The sequence below is a fragment of the Mchenga conophoros genome, linkage group LG10, assembly GCF_057382185.1.
Source record: "Mchenga conophoros isolate Kocher_MC1m ecotype Shallow Benthic linkage group LG10, M_conophoros_male_GT1.1, whole genome shotgun sequence".
Taxonomy (NCBI): Eukaryota; Metazoa; Chordata; class Actinopteri; order Cichliformes; family Cichlidae; genus Mchenga; species Mchenga conophoros.
Window position 1 is genome coordinate 20,481,364 of NC_140535.1, and position 23,453 is coordinate 20,504,816.

The 23,453-nt window shown below is 39.1% G+C and overlaps 2 protein-coding genes across 9 annotated transcripts in view; both read right to left on the reverse strand.

The window, feature by feature from the left end:
• Positions 1-17,594, reverse strand: part of fryb (furry homolog b (Drosophila)) — a 58,615-nt gene extending 41,021 nt beyond the window's left edge. For 2 of the 8 annotated variants that reach the window (XM_085289232.1, XM_085289231.1), the window contains exon 1: positions 8,461-9,280. In XM_085289232.1, coding sequence (XP_085145358.1) covers positions 8,461-8,707 — 247 coding nt within the window. In that variant the 5' untranslated portion in view covers positions 8,708-9,280. Of the gene's footprint in view, positions 1-848; positions 1,155-8,460; positions 9,290-17,423 lie in introns of those variants that run through there. The other 6 variants (XM_085289235.1, XM_085289233.1, XM_085289237.1 and 3 more) reach the window with 6 other exon arrangements.
• A 1,413-nt stretch (positions 17,595-19,007) lies between these two features.
• Positions 19,008-23,453, reverse strand: part of rxfp2a (relaxin family peptide receptor 2a) — a 40,234-nt gene continuing 35,788 nt past the window's right edge. The window contains exon 20 of the mRNA XM_085289242.1: positions 19,008-23,208. Within this exon, the coding sequence (XP_085145368.1) occupies positions 23,075-23,208 (134 nt within the window). The 3' untranslated portion in view covers positions 19,008-23,074. The remainder of the gene's footprint in view (positions 23,209-23,453) is intronic.

Below are 23,453 nucleotides of genomic sequence, written 5' to 3' on the forward strand. Positions count from 1 at the left end.
ACCCCTGCTGTCAGTAACCTTCAAAGCACACCTGACACATGAGCTGTGTGGAATCTAGAGACTTCTCAAAGAGGCACACATAAACAAACTGAAGACTGCCACAAGAAGTGATCAGCCAGTACAGGAAAATCACTGCAGCACAACAACAACAAAGCCTTATTTTTGCATTCTCTACAAGGTAAACTACAGGCTGCACGCAGATGAGTCCAAATGGGGCGATAATACAGCGATGTGTTCTGACTACTGTAATGTCTCAGATTTGTAAAGTACAGTATGTCCCAGTTAAAACAGTCGAGAGAGATGCTGCCGGTGACGGACTGCCTCACAGCGACCTACGGTGGCTTTACCTTCTGTTTTGTAAACAGATATTTTGAGTCTTCTGGACCGCACATAATAATATCACATGTAAACAGATATTTTGAGTCTTCTGGACCGCACATAATAATATCACATGTAAACAGACAGCTTTGTTTTGTTTTTATTTATTGACAAATTCTGATTGACTTTAGAATTTCTGTAAAAGGCTCAAAGTCAAATAGTGACACTTTTTTTCTGTTAAGTAATGTTATGTATAGAAAACTGCTGAGAAGCCAGATTTACCCTCATTCTCTGGAGCTCTTGCTCAACTACTTGTCTTCCATTATTACGTTACGTAATATTGCCAAATGTTGACAGTGTCGATCACATTGTGTGCCGTCCGTTTGTCCCTGAACTCCAAACGTAAACACAAATAAGCATAGTCTGCACACTGCAGGATCCATTAATGATGAGTTGAGGGCAGACTGTATCACACATTTGTTGGGCACAGCAGCAAGCAACAACAACAGTGATCTGTTAGCTGTACTCACTGCCTCCAAAGGACTTCAGCAGAGACTTGAGGCTGATGTCAAAGAAGCCCGAATCCTGCTGGCTGGTCGCCATGGCTGCGGAGGCTATGTCGCCACGGTGACAGACAGCAGAGCGGGGACAGGACGGCAGGATGAGGCGTTGCAGACGGAGCAAGTAAGAGAAAGAGGAGAGCGCTCCGACAGGAATAAGGCTCGGAGAAAGGGGGAGAAGGATGCGGGTGGGCAGCGAGCGATGCGGATGTTGCGGCTGTCTACTGCTGAGTGTGTGTGTTTGTTTGCATGTGTGCACGAGGAAGAGTGTGTGTATGCCAGAGAGAAAGAGAAATAGTGTCTCTCAGGCTTGCCTGAGCTCTGTGTTGCTATCTTGCTGGCTAACACCCCCCATCCCCTCTCTGTTTTGCTCTCTCAGGACAGTGATACACAGATGTTGGTAGACGCAAGCAGCCAATCCTCTTAGAGGGAAGACAGAGAAAGAGTGCGGCGGGGGGGGGGGGGGGGGGGGCAAACACACACACACACACACACACCAGCTAGTGCTACATAGAGGGTATGTTGAAAATAGAGAGCGATAAACTGGGAAGGTGAAAACTAGTGAGTGAGTGACAATGAAAAGGCAGTTTTCATACCGCTGTAGCTATAATGGAGCAGACTAACAGCACTAATGTTTCTATTGTTTTCCTGCTCTGTTTCATATTGTGCTGAGTGAGCATGCCGTCAGCCTGCACTGACCAATAAGAGCCAAGAGTAGCAGTGATAGGCAGGCTGAACCAGCAAATTGCCAGAAACAACTGGTCAGTGCAGCACCACCTCAGGTATCACACACAGATTTTAACTGGCTTCTGACTTTGTGTGGTGTGGAGCATGCTAGATTTTTATATAAATATGGATGGAGATCAGCTGGGGATGAAAAAAATCTCCTTCAGCAACTATTATGTATCCAGAAGGGGCCAGACAGCCAATATATTAATTCAGCGTTCCTACAGAACAGACTGTAAATCATTCCCAACACCAAAAGTCAATAAAAATAGTTTAGCAGCTGATTTCTGTACTTAAACCCCCCAGAACATTTATTATAGCTCTATTATGTAGAAAAAAACCCACTTTTTTTCCCTCAATCTTTTCACTCAAATATTAAGTTAATTTTGAAAAGGGTTTTAAAACAATATTCCCATTCTAAAATGCCATGTCACAATCTCATTGGCAAGGAATCTTAAGTCCTTTGATTATTGATTTTCCATAAATACAAGTGAAAAGCAGCAATTTTTAGTCAGTTTGTTCACAGTCTTCAAACGTTCGACCAGATACATTTGGAAATATTTGGAAACCTTTTCAGAGTAACTGTGCACAGATTCCAACATGTATCCAAGAAAATACCAACAAAGAAAAAAGGATTACGCCGCCTCTCCTTCCTGGTGTGGCCAGCCAATTTCCCCAGATGGCGCCTTATTCATTCAAAGGGCATTAGAGGAAAGAAGGAAAGGAAAGGAGAACTACAACCTACCAAACAAAATTAAACACCTTGAAGAAGAGAAGCTTCAACTCCAGGAGAAGTGAACACAAATAGAAGCACAAAATAGACACCTTGAAGAAAGACAACAACGCCAGCCTGACATAAACATTATTAATGAGGGCTGGGGAATAATGTTTGGTCAAGCACGAGAGCAGATTGCGTTCCTGATTAAAGAGAACAAGAAAAAGAGCGCCGAAGTAAAAGAGATATCTGCCCAGCTTCAAGACAGGAACGCTACTATTGAGGTGATGCAGTGGGATCTCCGAGACATGAGCCAAAAAAATCAGGAGCGCCAAGCAAAACTTGATGAAGCACTGGAAAAATTTAAAGAAATCCTCCAAGAAAAGGAGGAAGAAGACAAAAAGCAGAGAGAAATGCAGTGCAAACTCAAAGGCATGGAGGAACAATACCAAATGCTCAAGGTAAAGCTTGATGAAACAGAATTCAAAAATAAAATGCTTCTTCAGGTAGAAGAGGAACAGAAAGAACAACAGAAACAAGAAAAACTTATTCTCCAGGACGTTGAGAGGAAAAATGTACAACTGCAAGAATTTTGTAATGAAATGAAGGAAAAATCAACTGAACTGGAAGGAGAAAATGAAAAAGTGGAAAAGCTATGCTCGGAGATGCAGCGTAGTATCAGTGGAATTGCAAGAAATAATCAGAGCTCATTAATGGGATCTTGTTGAACTTCAACAACTTGAGGCGCCAGAACAGTGAAATGCAGGCGGAAAAGCAACAACAAGAGAAAATACATGACGACCTGCAGCGTACGCTTAAAGAAATCCAGAGAAGAAATGAGCACTTCGAACACCTGCACAACAACGCACAAGAGAGAAATAGAGACATGCTTAAGGCAAATCTAACACAGGAGGCATCAGCTAAAGAACTGAAAGAAAAGCTTGGAGAAACACAAGCAACATTAGAAGGAGTGAAGCAAAGATGCCAGAAACTGGAGAAGCAAAATGCAGAAACAATTGATGAGTTGACGGCCCTCATCCTGGCCCTCCCGACCCTGTGTTCTCAAATGAACACAGGGTAGAGAGATGATAATAAAATGATAACAATAAACACAATTGGCTACATTTTACATGTGTCAGATCAATGTCTTCATTTAAGAATAATTCATCTTAAGTATAAAAACAAGAAATGGGCAATAGTGTGTTTTTGTGTATAGTATGCATACTTTTCTTGTTGTATCCAAATCCCAGAAGGAAGAAGAAGACAAAAAATAAACAAAAATAAAACTAAAATATATTTCTCTTTCTTTAAATGGATATTTTTAACACCATTCAATACATGTGCAAGTTACATCGGGTGCAGACATTCATGTTCCCTCCATGATTCATCATCATCTTTGTCACTAGTTTGCTTGCAGTGATTTTTTATTCATTAAATCAAGCAAAAGAGTTATTTTTTAACCTTTTTGTTACACCCTTCAGATGAATAGAGTTTTTTTTTAAATTAAATGTGTTGTTGTTGTCAGCCAGCCTAGACATTGACACTGATAATGAAGTCTGACTTATTCCTGACTTATCAGCTGGTACAACTGCTTCACACCTCTGGCAGAATTGAAATGATTCATGTGGCACATGGGAAATTAACCTGTCAATAATTTAGATGCAATGTTCATGCTTTACAAATTTGATCACGTAATTAACAGCGCGACATTTGAGTGAATGTTTTTGTGATCATTTCAGGTGCCTTGGTGCTGCTGGATATCATTTCCAGACGATAAATATTTAATGTGGCGAATGTGAGCTTGATTCTTTGTTTTTTTTGCAAACGAGGTATCTCTGCTGTCTTGAATGTGTAGTGAGAAGATACAGAGTCATGGTGTGAAAAGTCAAATCGAAGCAAAGAGTTGGCTCCCTTTGCTTATCACAGCTTAAGAGATTTGAATCTGCTTTGCTTGATGAAGCATCCCTTACCTCAGCAGTGCAGCTGATATTTAATTTTGTCTTCCTTTAAGTAGATACACAGGCCAATACCAACACACTGTATGTCAGGACTCTGCTAGCATCTCATAATAACCTGCCACATCTCATAGCTTTAGTTCAACTTCTAACTGAGTCTTTGGTGTACCTAAGTACAAACTAAATTCTTTCTACCTTAAAAAGCCTTTGAAAATGTCTGCCTAAGCATAAAGTTGTGGCAGTGATGTTACGGTTGGCTGAAAAAGCTTGGAAGTACAAGTGGATAATTAGGGTCATTGTGCAATTCCCTGGATGAACAGCGGAAGTGCCACAGGACATGTGAGCGGCCGAGGGAGGGAGAGCAAAAAAATGAGAGTGAGAGGAAGAGTAAAGAGTGTATAGGATACAGTATTATGCAAAGCTTGGCAGCTCACAGGAGAGCTGCCAAGCATGGATGGCCTGGTTCATATTAACAGACAATTACAGTTTAATCCCACAGGAGGAGAAATATATCAAAGAAGCACTGAAAGCCTATTCCTGTCTGCAACATCTGTTGTCCCATCACAGTGCTGGGCCTGACAGAATAAGCAAATCACAATTTTGTCTGTTAACCTGCATACAAGACAATCAAGCCCAACTGACAATCATTAGATATGAAGCAATTTTCAAAATGTTCTCCTGAAACTTTCAAAACATCCTGTGTATAACAACCACTTGACTTCTGGTGCACCAAGTGCTGTACTGATGAGATGACAGCTAAATATTTAAAAGTCTGCACTCTTATCTTTCTCATCCAGTCTTGCTCGTGAGACTGCATGAAAATGTTTGCATGTTTGCTTGTTGACCCACATTAGGTTAAACAGTTACATGTGCCGGCTGGTGGTGGTGGTGGGGCTATATATGGGAAATTTGAAATGTTATGTACTGCCGTTTGACTCTTTCTGCTCTGACTGATGTAAATGAAGCCTGCAGAGTGTTCGCCGGAGCACAGCGCAGATGCACAATAGGACAATCAATAAAATTTCAGGACTTACAACGGGGAAAGGGGGCATATTTCCCATTGGGTTACAATGACACACATATGGAGCCTATAAGAAAAAGAGAGAGAAAAAAATCATGGACATAGAGATGAACACACCCCTATGGAGCGGCTGAGATTCCTCACATTCTGAGCAGGGGCCCGGGCATGCCAGCTGTTGGAATGTGACTCCTTTACTCACACAGGCAAACACACATGAACACACACATATATACAGGGTACTTATACATGTGAAGCGTAAATTAAGATTTCATTTATACTTGGTCTACAAGTATAATGGGTCACCAATTCATTTTTATTGTATTTATACGTCTGTTTATAAGTCTAACATAATAACCTGACCTTTTGTGGTGCAATGAATGAGTGATACAATCAATAAGCATGAGGCTGCTCAGCATCAGATAATGCAAACCTGTTGTTCTGAAAATGTGGCAGTTATAAGATGGTTATAAAACAATACATTAGCGAGGAGGTGTGAGGACGCTATCCACATCAAGGTATGCTACCTTTGAGCCTCGGAAACATCGAGCCACTGCACACTTCTACAAAGCTTAGCCCAAAAGACTCCACTGCTAATGATGGTTACTAACTAGGGGGCCACTCCATCTAAACAATCAAAGGTGGAGCTTAAATCATGTGCAGTGTGTAAACCAGCAACGCTAAACAGACTATCTGCAAGATAAGTAGCTGAGTCATCTCCATTAATGGTACTCATTCTAAATCAAAACCGTTTACAGGCTTCAGATTGAACTAATGCTATCAACAGAATGTGAAGAAACAACACCACCCTTTCAGCTTTTGAAAGTACAAAGGGGCCTTTTGTGGAAAACCATTCTGTATCATGAGATGGTGGAGCATGTCAATGTATCCCCAACCCTGCCCTGAGTAGAAGAGAAGAAGAAAATCATGTGTGGAGTTACATATATTCTAGTCAGACAGCAAACAGTGGCTAATGAGAGACAGAAGCCAAGCTCAGAAGTGATAAGAGAAGGGAAGCAAACAAGAGTAAACTCCAGAACAGCTTTCACTGCTGGGGCTTTTATTTTTTATTTTTTTATTGTTTTGCTTTTAAAGTAAAGGAATAAATGATGATGATGATGATGATGATGATGATGATGATGATGATGAGCTGACGTCATCTCTTCTAGACTGGAAAGATCAGAGCTGTTCATGCCAATATTTGCCATGTGTCAACTATCTAATATGACAGTGAAAATGTTTCAACCAGAAAAGTTGAGTGGCTGTCACAGGGAGGGTGGAGACAGTCTTACACTACATGAATATAACACTTCCCACTTGCTGAGTGGCACAGAATGGGTACAGAGGTGTAAATAGCTGCCCTCCACATCAGCACAAACACAGAGAGTGATGCAGAAAGAGGCGATTTCTCACTTTCAGCATGAGGAGAAAGTTTATAACAGGCACAGAGTCACAGTCATAGTTAACCATGTGATCGTCACCGTACCTCAAAACTGAATCACTTTTTAAAAAACTTTTTTAGTATCACACTAATTTGCCAACTTTTGAGATAAATCAAGAATTTATTGTTTCTCTTAAATTAAAATTAACAGTTGTGACTTTAACAATTTACAATAACAATAGAGGGAGCGAATGGTATGTCCTTTAAACAACATCTTTGAATCAAAGACACACACTTGAAATGTAATCCCAGTGAGATTACACAATTTCATCAGTCAAACAGAGACTGTTTGATACATTGTGTCTAGCACAGACAGACATCGTTTCACTGGAGCATTATCATTCACGACCTAATGATGGAGATGTTGGAGCTGTGGATGTTTAATATTACATTTCAATCAAGGAATGAACTCCTAGCATAAATGTCTATTCATCTGTGATTGTATTACTCATTTCAGCTTCATAAATCAAATTGACACAATCACAAAAACCATAGTAAACAAGTCAACATGTGTCAGACATCTGTTAATGTGATGTGTTTTTGTCATGCTAACCGAACCAGCATAACACAGCACATGAGCACACTCTCACGCATAAACACAGATTGCAAATAAATTGCTTCAAACGACCACAGAGAGGCTGTTTGAGGCTCGGGGCTCACACAGTGTGTGTCCTTGACACAGCTGGGTCAGATAACTCTAGTGAGAACACATTTGTGTACCATCAAAGACTAACACATGTACATTATCTCAGCAGCAGAGGCTTCTATAATCTTACATTTCACCGCATTTCTTTAACATTTGCACTCTACAAGCTCATTTATTGAGAAGTCTCAATAAAGGCATGTTTGTGCAGGTGCTGCTTTGTTGCACAGACACTACCTCACACCAGAATTCCCCCTTTTCACTCTTCAACATGCACCTATGTTTCCATCTTTTTTCAAGTCCAATCAGAGACACAAAATAAGCATTCTGCTTTTCTTATCCTAAAGTGCCTTCAATTGGATCTTCCTTCAAATGCCATTCAGTATTACTTGACTTAATAAATCTAAAAACTGATACATTATTACAAAATTTAAACAATACTCTGATCCGAAGTGTACCTGTAAAGACTCCCTAAAATGTTGGAAGTGTATAGACATACAATTCACAGAGTTTAAGGTAAGCTGAGAGAGAACAAGTGGTTTGAGGAAAACAACAATCCTGAGGCCAGAAATGGCATGCCTCTTTCTGGATTCATGATCAGTGGAGTAACCTTGTGGCATTTTCTAAAGACACAGAGGGTATCAGTTTTCACAGGGTCTTCAAAACCCACAACAAATACACCTGTCGAGTCTAGTTTCCAAGTGACAACAAAGACGAGCTTTGCAGTGGTGTACATAAAGAGGCAGACGGGGTCTAAACAGGTAGCAGAAGATCTGAGTTATTTAAAATCTCAAAGCGGCTAAAAACCGCACACACCCACATTCCAGCTGGCGAGCGGAGGATCATTTTTTCAGCTGGATGTTCGACCTGTCTTTCTGCCATTTCCACCCTTAAACTTAACTCCTCAGGTCATGACAAATAAGCAATCACATTCAAACTTCCTGGGAATATTACAAAACATGTATCTCATTGCCTCCTCTCTGTGTTGACTCATCTTGTGTTCATTCACATTTGTGCTCTTCAGAAGAAGAAAACAAAAAAAACCCCAAAACACACAACATTTGTAGAGCCAGTCTCCACATACCTCTATTAATGATCCCTCTCCTCTTTCTGGACCTCAACTGGATCTTTGAAAACCTCCCTGTGAAGTCACTGGGATCAAACTTATCCACTGACAGAGAGGCAATACGGTCCAGAACGATCTCATCCTGGCCTTCACTTTGGTTCACCCCGTGATCCTGATGTTGGTTCAGACAGTGGCCATTGCAATGATCTGAAGCACTGCTTTCAGCCCCAAGGCTGGTGGTGCTTTTGACATCTTCTAGAGACATGTCTCCCCTATTTGCTCATTAGCCAGTCTCCACAGGAGCTCACCGACACCTCGTAGAATATTGTCAAAATGTGGCCCTCCTCAGAGGAAGAAAGACAACTTTACATTGTTCCACAGAAGACTCAAAAAAAAAAAAAATCCTTGTCCCAGAGGAAGGAAAAATACTTAAAAAGGCCATTCAGTCCATTTTCACTCTTCACCTTTTTCCCCACATTTTGGTATCCAGTTTCAGGGTTTATTCGCTTTATGTTGTGTTCATTCAATCCCGAGACAGTGAGCTCATCGCTTTGTTGTTACACAGTTCTCCTGAGAGTTCAGGTCTTCCTCTCGAGGCTTTCTCACAGTTGTTTAAGATTTTGAAAACATTTTTTTTGTAAAAAAAATCTTATTTTATTTGAAAGCAGATTTTCTGTAAAACCTTTCTTCTCTTTGCGTGCCCCACTTCAACTCTCACCTGCTCTCAGAGCGTTTCTCCTTCTGTCTTTTTCAGCCCTCTGAGGCACAGCTGTGTTTCTTCACTCTCAGGTGGTGAAAAAAGGGGAGGGAGCCAATTCCAAGAACGCAGCTTGATTGGGTGGTTTGTTAAATCTGGGTGGTTCTTTTACCCCTCCACTCCCTCGCATTTTCTTCCTCTCTTTTTCCTCTCTCCTACTCACCTTCCCTCACAGAGGCATTTTTGGCAATGAGAAAAATGATTTCTTTCTTGCGTCCTCTCTCACACACCTGCTTCCTGACTCTTGTTTCATCCTTTTTCCCCTCTCGCGTAGCAGTAGAGCATTAAAGAATGGCATCTGTTTACTGCTTTGGATAGCCGGAACACTGCGTGTTGGTGTGTCAGATACCCTGCGCTCACTGGTCGAAGCTGTTTAGCCAGTTACAGTAACCTCAATTGTTAATGGTGTAGGATTCCTGAGGACAGACACACCCATTAACAAAGCTTGGAGGGGTGGGGGGTAGGGTGTTTGGGTGGGTGAAAACACAAACAGGAAGCACAGTAGCCTAAAATTATGTTTGTAACAATCAGCTGCTGATTAGTACACACATTTCAGAGACAACTGTGGGGTGTGATTGTCATGTGGTTTTAAATCTGTCAAATAAAGTCTGGCAAATGCATATTTATGTACACTCATGAAAAAAAAGAAAACAATGACAGCTATACACGGAAGTGTTACAACATTATGATATAAGTAGGCTACTGTTACTGTTGAAGGTAAAACTTCCTTGATCTAATTCTGGAAAGGGACCAGGAATTACGCCAAATGTCAAAACGCAAATGACATCCCAGCCCCTTATCCAAAAACAAATCTCACGGGGAATACACTGCACTGTTTTAGTTTAACCCTAATTATGTGTTTCTTTAATGCTAATCCTTTAATCCTAACTCACATTACTAAAAGTCTTCCTCAATATGTAAATGGAAATTTTTAAAGTCAAAGCCTCGCAAATAATGTGCAGGGTCTTTTTTCAAACACTTACACTACATGAATTATTCAAGTAAATGTTCTTTATTAAAAAAGTGTAATCTTTCTTTACTCCTCACTCAATCTTCTCTCTGCAGGTAAGGTGGTAAACATCTCTTGGGAGCTCCATATCCTCCGGTGACTTCCTGCTGTGTATGCCATCGTCATGACATCAGCTTCACTTGGTGAATCATCCCGGGATTTTGCGCATGTAGGTGTGAAAACAAAACTTTCACGCCCTCCATGTAAAGACTGCAACACAGGTTTAATTAGGATGATTAAAACTCTCTCGTATGGGAAAACACTAAACCCACTTTACACATTAAACACTGTTTGCAGGTTCAGTGGAGTGGGAAACCACATTGTGAAAAATGCTGGATAAAGCGAGATGGTGTTGTGCAGAGGGTGATGCTTTTTATACACAGGAAGTGATGTCTTTGTTGAAAATGAAAAAATATATACGTAAGGCATGTGGAATTGACGTTACCACAACTCTGTAGCCCTCTTCTCATCCCTGCTTCAGGCCATCTGCTTGAAGCTACACCGGCCACTGGCTGCTAACAGGAAATGAGAATTTTCCTTCCTTGAATTTTGTAATCTGTCTTTCTTGAATCTCCACAATCACCACAAACAAAGGAGACTTCAAATGCCATCAAGGTCAAAGGTCGAATAAATACATCACACAAGCTAGTGTCTGGAGACAAAACAAAGAGCAAGGAAATAGCTAACGGCTGGCAAACAGGCACAGTGAGGCTCGGTGCCAAAGTCAGTTAGAGAGGCGTGCCGTCCCCTAAGGCAGTACAACAGCCAACTATTAAAAACAGACTCATTCACTCTTCCTCACATGAACACACACAAACAGGAGACTTTTATTCTGTATTTAATCTTTAATTCTGACCAACCAATCAAAGAAACCCCACAGATAAAAGTATCTGTCTTTTCTGCATTTTCATTTTATCTGCATTAAGATATGTATTAGAAACAACCTGACCTGACTATTAGTATAATATTAGTTTTTTAGTCATAATTTCTGAGTTACTTAACAGCCTGAATATGAATTATGAGATAAGCACCAGCTTCTGCCCGCAGTACAGACATGGTTTGGTGTTATGGGACAACCAAATAGACCCAAAGAGACACACACACAAACCACAGGGTCATAGGCTAAAATAAACAGCTGCCATTCCTTAACTGTGATTCCTCCCCTGAGCGTCCCTCTGTTTTTGTTCAGTTTTATGTAGACTGTGCAGCTTTTCAACTTTAGTTATCAGCCACAACACTGCCAACAAAGAAAGAAATGTGTCCCTGCAAGTCAGAGGTGAAAGTTGAGCTGAGAAGACAAAGCGGAGCCATCCAGTCTCACATTCAACATTCAGTCTGAAATGTAGAAACTACTTCCTCCCACACAGTCTAGGTCAAAGGAGACTGTGCCACAACCATTTTTTGTGGGATCTTTTATTTTAAAAATCAAAAATTGCAATTTTGCTGCTTTTTCCATGTGTTCACATCCCAGATTAACAAGATTCATAGAATTAATTATTAATCTGAGAATGATGGTCATTTTAAACCCAATTTTTTTCCACCTTTTTCTGCTTTGTACCTCTTAGTTTAACCTCAGCAGCCCAAAGCAACCCCTTGTATTTCTTCTCTGATCATCCCTCCACCTACTATTTAAATTGCACCATCTGGGACCTCTGTGACAGGGGACTTTTATCTCTCTTGTCAGTCAAATACGTTGTCTTGTTAACAGTTTCCAGACTCCCCCGTACACTCAGCAAGCCGGTCGAACAAGAGAAGATAAACAAGTTTACTTCTGGTCTTAAGCAACAAATCAAGACTAATTCAGTTCACAGTTAATGACACCCGCGCCTCACCACAAGCATCAGTCCAGATCACAGGGGACATTTGCTCCCGCAAGAGCGTATGACTGAGTGCATATTTTGAGTTAACACTTATAATAAAGGAGAGTGATTTTACTTTGTGGTTAAATCAAGCACCAAATACCTTTCAGCCTTACTAAATCATTATCATCATTGATGCGTGTGACAATAAAGAAAATGAAGGTTTTCCTTGTGAACAGTACAAAGGAGTTAACATTTAATTAAAAGTAAGGGAATCCTTCATGATGTCACTAAATGTTAGAATTGGCTGGTTGGTGTGTGATGAACAAAGCTGATTAAGTACAACACCTACTTTATACATGCATGCCTTCATAAAACTGGTTTAAACAGGCAAAGTAACTGACATGTTTATATTTACTGCATGTTTGGGCAGGGTTTAAGCTGAGAGTGACTTCTCGGAGTGAAAATGAAACTTTCACTTTTAGCGGCTGCATTTTCCGCATGCTTTCAAAACTACTTTGATTTTTGTTTTATAGTGTAAAGTATGAACACCACATTGTACACTGCGTACAAGGTTGTACGCAAAAGAATTGCATTCCATAAAGGTGTGTAATTATTTTTAGCCAGTGCTGGGGAAGAATGGAAGGCTTGATTATCAGACTAATAATTCATTTTTGTTGACTTAAACTCAAACATCAAACAGATTCAATTGATTAAAACAGCCTATACAAGTGAAAAGATGTGTCACGAGTTTAAAATTGATCACGTTTAAAAGTTTGCAATGCACCACTACAATTACTGTACTGTCTGCCACCCTATTGTGATATTTTGCCTCAGGCTCTCTGCAGGTCTTTTAAAATACCTTTTTCAATCACTTTCAGTCCGGTCCTTGTCTCTGACCATTTTCAGAGGATTGTCTTTCAATTGTTAAGCAACTTAACACTAATCTAAGAACCATTCAACCATAACATAAGACAGCCTGTCACAAAAAACAAAAAAATAAAACAAAACATAATATGACCCCATTTCTTTAGTTGAATCAATGAAAATTACCGACATGAAGGCAGATGTGAAGGAGCTATTATCTCAAAATGTCTCATATCTTACAAAAAGAAGTGGCGGTATATAAAAATTTATTAATAGCAGATGAACAGTATCTGAAAGTCATGTCTTTAAGGAATAGAAAACAAGCCAGATCCAGACAGGACCTGAGAGATGCATCTGGCCTTTCAGTTGACCCATCTACTGTTTGCTGTGGTCTCATCAGAAATGATCTCAGTGGAAGGGAAACAGGGAGAAATAGCCAAGGTATGTCAAACTGCACAAGAACTTGACTAACTAAAAATCAAAAACAGATCTTAACTACTTGGTTTGAACCAAGAGATCAGGAGAGCGGTACAACAGTCTACAGGTATCAGTAAAACATAGTGGAGTCTTCTTTTTTTAGCATGACAATGATTTCAAACACACTTCTAATGCAGTAAAGGCATACCTGGAGAGAAAAACACACAAAGCAACACTATCAGCCATGGATTCGTCTCTCTACAGAGTCCAGACCTCAACATTACTGAAGCAGTGTGGGATCTTGGCAGAGAGCAGAATAAAAGGCAGCAACATCCAAAGAAGAGCTTTGAATGTGCTTCAAGAAGCCCCAAGAACTATTCCTGAAGACTACTTAGAGATATAACAAGACAGCTTGTCAAAGAGATTTCAGGCTGTGTTGAATAATAAAGGTGGTCACACCAAATATTGACTTTCAAGTTTGTTAGAAGTGTAAAAACTCTGTTTTTGCATTATATAATGTATTTGCATTATTTTTGCATGCTTCAACAAATCACTGCACCTATTTTTCATTTTCCCGATAAAATATAAAGAAATGAGGAGTGACTCAGCACTTTTTCTCAGTATTGTAGCTGTATTGTCCACATTGGTAGTTTAACAACTGATTATCTTCCATCTTTTTTTTCTCCTGCCATTATCATGCCCAAACACCGGCTCTACAATGGTGCCCTCTTGAGCCCATTACAGAAACAAAAGCTCTGCTTACCAATAGCGTTTCTTTCTGAGGAGGTCAGGTTTGTTAGTTTGTACGTTGACAAGATTGTTTTAAACACAATTAGCTTTGCCTGCAGCGCAGAAAAGATAAAAGCAAGGACTGATGGCTTGATTTTAAAAACAAAATGAGACATCAAAACATCAATTACAAAAAAATGCATCACGGCATTACATCACACTAGCCATTGAAGTGTACGTGTAAACAGACACACACACAGCAATATGTCTTTCCATATAGAGCTGTGTTATATAACAGTATCTCTGGAGTCTCCAATGTGCGGGCTAATGCATAATCAAACAGCCTCAGAGCTCCATTAAATCTACAGGCGTGAAACAACGCTCCCTCAACAATTTCCTAAAATCTTAAAACAAACACACACACACACAAAACACACACAAGCAAATTCAATTAATTCTTTGTTAAATCAATACATCGACACGCCGCTCAAACAGGCTTAACAGGCCATGTAAGACAAAAACTATTTAGCTGCTCTCTGAATAATATTCGGAGAACAGCACACCCATAAAATGAGCACCTGGGGCAAAACAAACAGGGAGCGTGATGGTAAGGACTGTGTGATGATGTCTTCTGTGTGTGAGTCAACTGGTGTGTCTCTGGCAGAAGAACCACGTTATGTAAGGCAGTGGGAGTGAGGTGTCTAGTGGTATCTATGGGAACAAAGAGGGTGAGGAAAGACAGAGAGCTCAGCTGACTGAGGTTCACCAGTCCAGAGTGTGAGGTCGCACTTTCTGTTGTTCACACATACGCGCGTGTGTGTGTGGAGATGGCTGAGCAGTTACTTTCTGGCAGATTTACTTAAACAAATAAAGGGTGGCCATGCTCATCCACACCGTACAACCTTAATTAAGCTTCCAAAAATATATTTTGGAAACTTACAGCAGCATTATACCAGATTAGTCTCTGCCACTCATGTTAAAAGTTGTCTGGAAAAAATAAAAAAAAAGTTGTCATGAGCTCCTTAGATCTGATCTCTGTGACCTGTGAGCGGGATTGAAGGGCCTGTCGACAAATAGACGGTAAAGCTTAAAAGAACTCAGCCATTTACACTAACGTGCCAAAAAACCAGAGATCAGTAATATCTTCCCCACTCGCTGTCTGAGGAGGGTGCACAGTATCCTGCGGGACCAACATCACCCTGCGCGCCACCTTTTCCATCTGCTGCCCTCAGGGAGAAGGTACAGGTCTATACAGGCCAGAACATCCAGACTGGCCAACAGCCTGTATCCACAGGCTGTGAGGCTCCTGAACTCTCTGCCCCCCTCTCACGGACAATAACCATATCCAACTTCTTAATAGCAATGAACTGGTCTGCATTGGTGCATCATATCTTTATTCTCTTCCCCCTCCTGCCCCCCCCCCCCCCCCTCTTTCTTAAATAGATAACTATCATATCTGATATCATATCTCACAGTACAATAATATTGAATGGGTTGCATTGTTGTATTTTGTCATGTTTCTCAGGTCTTTGTCTGAATTTCTACGAACATTATTGCTAAGGATTGTCTTATTGCATTGGAGTCACACTGGGTTAAATATGTACACTTGGGTTTTAAGGGGTATTTATTATTTTCTTCTTTTTTTGGGTTGTATGGAAGCCCCAAACGCAATTTCATTGTTCTTGACAATGACAATAAATAAATAAATACTAAAACAGAGTCTCAAGTATCATAAAAGGGGTGAAAGAAGGCTTCTCTACAAAACTTGAGAAACCCGATAATAGAGGGCCAAAAATTTTAAAATGATACTCTCACATGGATAGTGGCTGATAGCAAACTCTTTGTTTGAATAGCCAATATTCTCTACAACTAAATGCACAGAAACAAATGCCAATTCTAATTTTAAATAATAAAGTTTCTCTCAAAATGAATTTTTAATGTGGTTTGATGATGCTAAAAGGTAATAAATGCAGGGCTTTTTGCTCCACTACAGTGGTGCTGATGTATAAATCAGTCATGCTACAAAGGCAATTGAAGCCCGAGTGGGGCAGCGCATTATAAAGCACCTCCACGTATTAAACAGCAAGTACAAGAAAATTTAAATCTTAAAAAAAGTTTCAGATTCAAACAATTAAAGAAGGACTTCCTTAAATAAGCTTTGAATCTGTAAGAATAATCACTATCTGTGCAAATGCATTATGCTTATTTAAAAATGAAATCAAACTAGACTGGTGTAGAGGAAACTTATTCCAAAAACACCAGTCTGGATTTCAGGAATTGTACATCTTGAAATCCAGATTGGGAACAAACTTAAAGGGATCGAAGGAACCTCAGAGAAGCACAATACTCTGACACACATGTCAAACTGTGTGTGTGTGTGTGTGTGTGTGTGTGTGTGTGTGTGTGTGTGTGTGTGTGTGTTACTTGTAGCGTAAATCCATACCCAGAACAATAGAGTTAACTGGGTCACTCCTACTGCTGCTGCTGACTGGCTGTGCCAAAAAAGCTGGAGTGATGAAGAGGACTATGATTCATGAGAAAGAAAGGGAGTAAGCCTGAGATGTGTGAACAGTGTGAGCAGCACACTTCACCACAGCACAGTACAACACAACACAACACAACAGAAGAGCACAAAACCCCTATTAAATATCAATCAGATTTCAAAACATTTAAAACAGTCAGCAGGGTACTGCTGCCTGCAATGATACATCCTCAAACACTGGCTTCCTCTCACAAAACATCCAAGCTGACTGCTTCTGGACATCTCAGCAATGGGATAATAACAACGGGAGACCACCCGACCTGGACTACACATTGATCCACAGCCCACAACTCTACACGTCTTCTCAATGACGAAAAACACCTCATCGGTGAGGGGTCCAAAAGGCCCAGACAGGGTATCAGACGGGCACCGGAACTGAGAGACGTGCGTGTTTTCTCTTCCAGACGTGACACACTTTTTTTTAATGCTCCCAGATTGTAATCACTGGCAAGTAGCACTGCTGGTATTTACATTAGCTCCCTCGCTGATAGCTAAAGTGTAGCGTAGCCATCATAAAGTGTGATTTACTATGATAGTCGCTGTTTTAGATAAACACTGTTGCTTTAGCTAACTTGCCTCACAAAGCCGCTCGGCATTGTTCGCTGTGTTGGTGGCACCGAGGCAACTAAAGAAGCGAGTTTAGGTTAAGTCACATTCTCCTTTTCTTTCTTTTAATGGCCGACCACTGTAACCGGCTAAGCCTATGGCTAACTCAGCTGCTAAAGAGCTAGTAGAAGCCCCCCGTGGTAGTTAGAGCTATCGATGTTGTATTAAGAAATTGCTCGGTTCCCTTTGTGGTTGACACAGAGCCGTTAAACAGCACCGGGCATAGCACTGGCGAATCATTTAGATTAACTGTACCTTTTCTGCGTCGACCTCGGCCACTACAGGATCATTTCCTAGCACCAGTTCTTTGTTTATGTGATTCGGTGGCTTGTTTTCATCAATCCTCCTCGTCTCTCTCCTCCAGGAGTCGTGCCGCCTCAGCTGACAGCGCTACTGCTCGGGATGTGAGTGCCCCGCCCTTAGCAACCAATCGAACGCCAAGAAGCCGGTAACTGAGGCAAGACAAGCTTCCTATTGGTTAGCAGCTGTGTCCATAAACGTGTCGCTAGGGGCGCACCTTGGACCAAGGGCAGGACACCTGCTATGAAAGGATGCTGAGAACCGCAGGTGAGACCAAATCAAGAGAAGTAAAAGCCGTGGAAAACAAGTCCAAAGACACGTTGTAGCAGGATAACAGGCACGTGTATGATACGTAGCTGCACAAACTAATATGGAGGTGAAACAGCTTCATTTTTGTATTGTGATTATCATTACCTTTTCTTTTTTTTTTTTTACCAAGAACTCCCACTGAGAACAGCATCTCGTTTACAAAAGAAACCTGGCTAAACTAGAGACCATACAACCTAACACATCTAAAAAAAAAAAAAAAAAGCTAGAAATACAACAAAATGTGCACAATCCTACACATAATAATATGAATATAAAATATGAGTGCTATTGTTATGGCTAAAAATAGTCATAACATAGAAGATTAAAGCATTAAATGACTTCTCAAAAGAAACACCCACAAGTGTCCTTCACTACATTACTTATTATGCTTTTAAATTGAATATATAAATATTACTTCATTTTTCATTTAAATTGATTAGAAATGTTATTTTTTGTATTAAAAATTTATAATTCTTTATTAATATTTATTAATACAAAAAAATCAGCAAGGAGGACAATTTGTATTACCGATAGCAAGTACCAATTCAGTTATAAGAAGTATTTTAGATGGTGCTATTAAGGAATAGAATTTGGTGCCACTGCAGATAGAGAGAAACACTTTTGACTACGGTTAGAAACTGTTAACATGAGCCTGGATCTGTAAAAGTTATATCAGGTATAATTTGTGCTGTGAGAAGCTGTTTTTTGTTGTTTGTGTGTGTGTGTGTGTGTGTGTGTGTGTGTGTGTGTGTGTGTGTGTTTAACAGCAAACTATTAAAATGTAAGGATTTGTGACCCCAGGAATAAAGGTGCTGCACTGCTTCAGCTAATAGGAATCTTGAGAAAATAAACTGAAGATAGAAGGATGTTTAAATGTAGGTCTGTTTTGTAAATTATCCCATGTCCAAAGTGACAAAGTAACCATTTAGAGAAGTGTAGCTGGTAGCTATTGGTATGTGGACAGAGAGGGATACAGAGCTAAACTGGAAGTTTAGCTAGAATGGTTTTATAGAGGAAAACAATGCCAGCACTGTTTTTTGGTAATCAAGGTTTTCAGTCATGTTCATTTTATAATAGGGAAATATTCATCTCCGTGTGTATGTAAATAAACATACATAAAGTACACCACTGCTTATTTTTGTTTGCGCTGTCTTCCTTTCAGGTTACAGAAAGCCTTAAAGAATGACCTACTACTGCTCATACAAAAAAGCCAAAAATATATGAATGTGCTTCATGTTAGTTCATGTCTTTTTATTGTTATTTAATTTAAGAAAAACCAATATAGAGCCTGACACCAACAAACACCATCAAAAAGCACACAACTCACACCGAGAGGATGCGTACCGAATTTTATACACTAAACAAACATAAGCAATTAGATATAAATAGAAATAATAATAAAAGATTATGGGAAATCCTGAACAGTGTTATAAAATGTGGGACTGGACAAAAGAACTATCCCAAGTATTTCATTTGTAATGACCATGAAGAATACAATATGGATGTTGTGGCAAATAGTCTCAATGAATTCTTTGTAACTGCTGGACCAAATTTAGCAAGAACAATCACTCATCCTGGGAAAGCACAGGAAAAACCCGATACACTGATTGACAGAAATCCATATTCTATGTTTCTCACAGCCGTTGATGAAAATGAAGTTCTTGAAATTGTCAAAAAATGTAAAAATCACAAATCTTTGGATTGTAATGATATTGATATGATAGTGGTTAAAAGAGTCATTGAGGCTATTATAAAACCATTTACATACATCTGTAATTTATCATTTCAAACTGGTCGATTTCCAGACAGAATGAAAATAGCAAAAGTTATACCTCTATACAAATCTGGAAACAAACACCATTTCACAAACTACAGGCCTGTCTCTTTACTACCCCAATTCTCAAAAGTTCTTGAAAAACTGTTTAAAAACAGACTGGAAAAATTTATAGATAAACATAAACTACTCACTGAGAGTCAGTACGGATTCCGATCAAGCAGATCAACATCATCGGCACTATTAGATTCAATAGAATACATCACAAATTCCATAGACAAAAAGCAATATGTGGCTGGGTTATTCATAGACTTGACAAAGGCATTTGACACTATAGATCATGATATATTAATAAGAAAACTGGAACGTTATGGTGTCAGAGGGGTAGTTTTAGATTGGGTCCGGAGTTATTTAAGTGACAGAAAGCAGTTTGTGAAAATAAATGGTGGTTGCTCCTTATGTATGGACATTGCTTGTGGTGTACCCCAAGGGTCAGTTTTGGGTCCAAAATTCTTCAACTTGTACATTAACGACATCTGTAAAGTGTCCAAAGTATTAAAAATGGTTCTCTTTGCTGACGATACAAACATTTTTTGCTCTGGTGATGATCTGCAGAATTTATTGGAGGATATGACTAATGAAATAAGTAAAGTGAAGTTCTGGCTTGATAAAAACAAATTATCATTAAATTTGAATAAATCTAAACTTATGTTATTTGGAAATAGTAGTTTAAATACTAATGCAAAGATTCAAATAAATGGTGTTGATATTGAAAGAGTCAGTGAAAATAAATTTCTGGGGGTAATAATAGATGAAAAACTTAACTGGAGAGCTCACGTAAGATATATTCATTCCAAAGTATCACGAAGCATTGCAGTACTAAACAAGGCAAAACAGGTATTCGACAGAACATCACTTCATATTCTCTACTGTTCACTGGTTTCGCCATACTTAAGCTATTGTGCAGAGGTCTGGGGCAATAACTATAAAACCACATTACATTCACTTTTTACTCTTCAAAAGAAAGCAATTCGAATCATCCACAATGCAGGTTATAGGGAACATACAAACTCACTATTTTTGCAGTCTGAAATATTGAAAATTGACGATATAGTGAAATTCCAAACAGCACAAATTCTATTCAAAGCAAAAAATAAAGAACTGCCAGGTAATATTCAGAGTATGTTTTTTTTGAAAGAAGGAAGTTATAATTTAAGGGGTTTTTGTAACTTCAAAACAATGAAGGTACGTACTACAAGAAAAGGCTTTTGTGTTTCTGTTCATGGAGTGAAACTATGGAACAAACTGAATATGGAATTAAAGCAATGTCCAAACATAAAACTGTTCAAAAAGAGTTATAAAAATATGATCTTCTCGATCTATAAAGAAAAGGAAAATATTTAAATTAAGTGAATGTCTCTATTTAAAAACAAACAAACAAAAAATTCATGATGTGATATTATAGTATATAGTATATCAGAAATCTGTTCACTATTTTTATTACAAATTATATCAGTAAGGAAGCTGACTAAATATTCACTGATAATTTATGGGACAGGGGTGGGATTAAATAAGTGTATACTTCTTCCCACTCCCTTTCAACATGTAAATTAATCAGAACGTTTTTTTGTATGTAATTTGTATAGTATATTTTTTTTCTCTCATTTCTTTTCTAAATGTACTTGTATATTGTTCACATGTTGAAATAAATTACCAATCAATCAATCAATACAGCATAACAGGAAATAAGGGCCTTGTTAGGATTCCATTGCTTGGCATATTAATGAGAAATGTATGCAAGTATTAAACAGCCATTTTGATTTATCTGTCCAGCTTTCCTTTTCATGTCATCAGTGTCTAAACTCCTCCACGTTTAATGATTGTCACTAAGTTAAAGGAGCTTTTAAAGGTCCATTGGTGCACTGATAAAAAAAAATAAAAAAAATCAGTCATCAAAACATGAAAGAAATCTGGAAAAGTCCAGCTCCAAAGTCTCATGTGCAGATGTTGAGAGTGTCGCAATTCAGTCTCCTCATTTGTCAGTTTGTTAATTACATGTAATATGACATACGTGTACAAAATGCTTTCATCCAAGTTGTCAGTCAAATGAAGAGTTCAGAACAGTTCTCTTAAACAGCATGACTATGGCACAAAGGGCCAGCACCATATTGGTTCAGTTTCAACATTAGTTCAGTCAAAGCAGATACAGTACATGTAAATGGAAGAATATGACATGAAACCAAGAATTATGAGGATAGTTAAACAAGCTGATAAAAACCCAAAAAGTGATGGGCATGGAGGAATTAAAGGGCAAGACAAAAAAGAAACCAGTAGGTAAGCAGAGATTAACTGGATAGCTCTGTATATAAAATATGTTCTTCATTAATATTATGCCACTGGTATTTGTCAGTCTCTATGTGTTTGTCCCACAGCTTCTAAACTTCATAAAAAGTTCACCATAGGGACTGTTTAGGATCTATGTGTGTATTTTACAAGAGTCATCTAAACACTTTTCTTGATAGACTTAAGGAATTTTAAGGCAGGGATGTCAAACTCATTTTACATGAGCCACATAAAGCTCATTTTCATCTTAACTGAAATGCGCTTTTCTATCGTTTTAAAGAAGTTAACTGCACAGTTAATCCCTCCTATATCTTAACAGATTAATGAAAAGTGCAATTTAAATTGGGCATCTCCTTTTACGTGATAAAGAAATGCTGCTGTAAGTAAATAAAAAGAAATCTGTCAGAATGACTTTTGGGCTTTGACAGTAAGAAATAAATGTGTAAAATTACATAAAAAGTTTTGGTAGCTCATTGCCCAGAGTGTCCTATCATTAAAAAAGTTCTGTTTTCACTGGGAGGAAGTGGGGAGCGTGGTTTTTATCAGTAGAAAAAAAGCTGTAAAACTTATGAGAGTACGGTAAAAAGTCCAAGATTTATGAGCTCCTTCAATTTCCCCAAAGCAGCCCAATGGGACTAGAGTTTTTGCCTGGCCAATTCTAGCCCCTGGGCCCTATGTTTGACACCCATTTTATGGTCTGCGCCATCCTCAGGATGGCTTGACATTAACAGTATATTTTATAAATTATGACTGGACCAGTTGTAAGATCTTGAATTTTTATATTATGTTCATTATATTTTATTAATTCAAGTGGTGAAGTGCAACAGTGGTTAGGTCTTTTGCCTCAAAGCAAAAAGGTCTGGCCTGCATGGGCTCTCTTTGGGTACTATTTGTATTTGGGTCCAAATATGTTCATGTTAGGATATTTGGTGATTCTATCCTGGATGTGGGTGTGAATGTGAACGTAAAACAATAAAAAAGGACTAGTAGCTTACAAAATGCTGTATCTTTACAAATACATCATCAGGCATAGAGAGGATCTGCGCTTATAAGTGACACCTGCTGGAGGTAAACGGGTGGCTGGTAGCACAGACCCCGTGACGTCTCCATAAAGATTGTGGACGAGGTAAGGCTTTTGCGGTCTTTCTTCAGACATAATACTCCTCCTGGCAGAAGAGTATTAGGAGTATTGCCAGTGACAGAGTAAAACTTCCACCTGCTCTCTGAAGAAGCTGGTGGTCAAGGTGTACAGGATGGGGTTCAAGGCACTGTTGATGGGAAGGATGAAGATGACAACCCAGCTGGAGATAGTGCCTAAGGAAGGAAACATTTCACAAGTGATTGAAATCTAGAGAAATATAATTGTGTTGATGCTTGTTAGCAAACTATTCAATAAAGTAACACAGTGACCTATACATACACACACACGTATACACACACACACATATATATATACATATACACACACTTGTATATATATATATATATATATATATATCCATAGGTCCCTCATCCTATTCATGTAGCCCCTTCCGCCGGGGTTACTTGCGTAGTAGCAT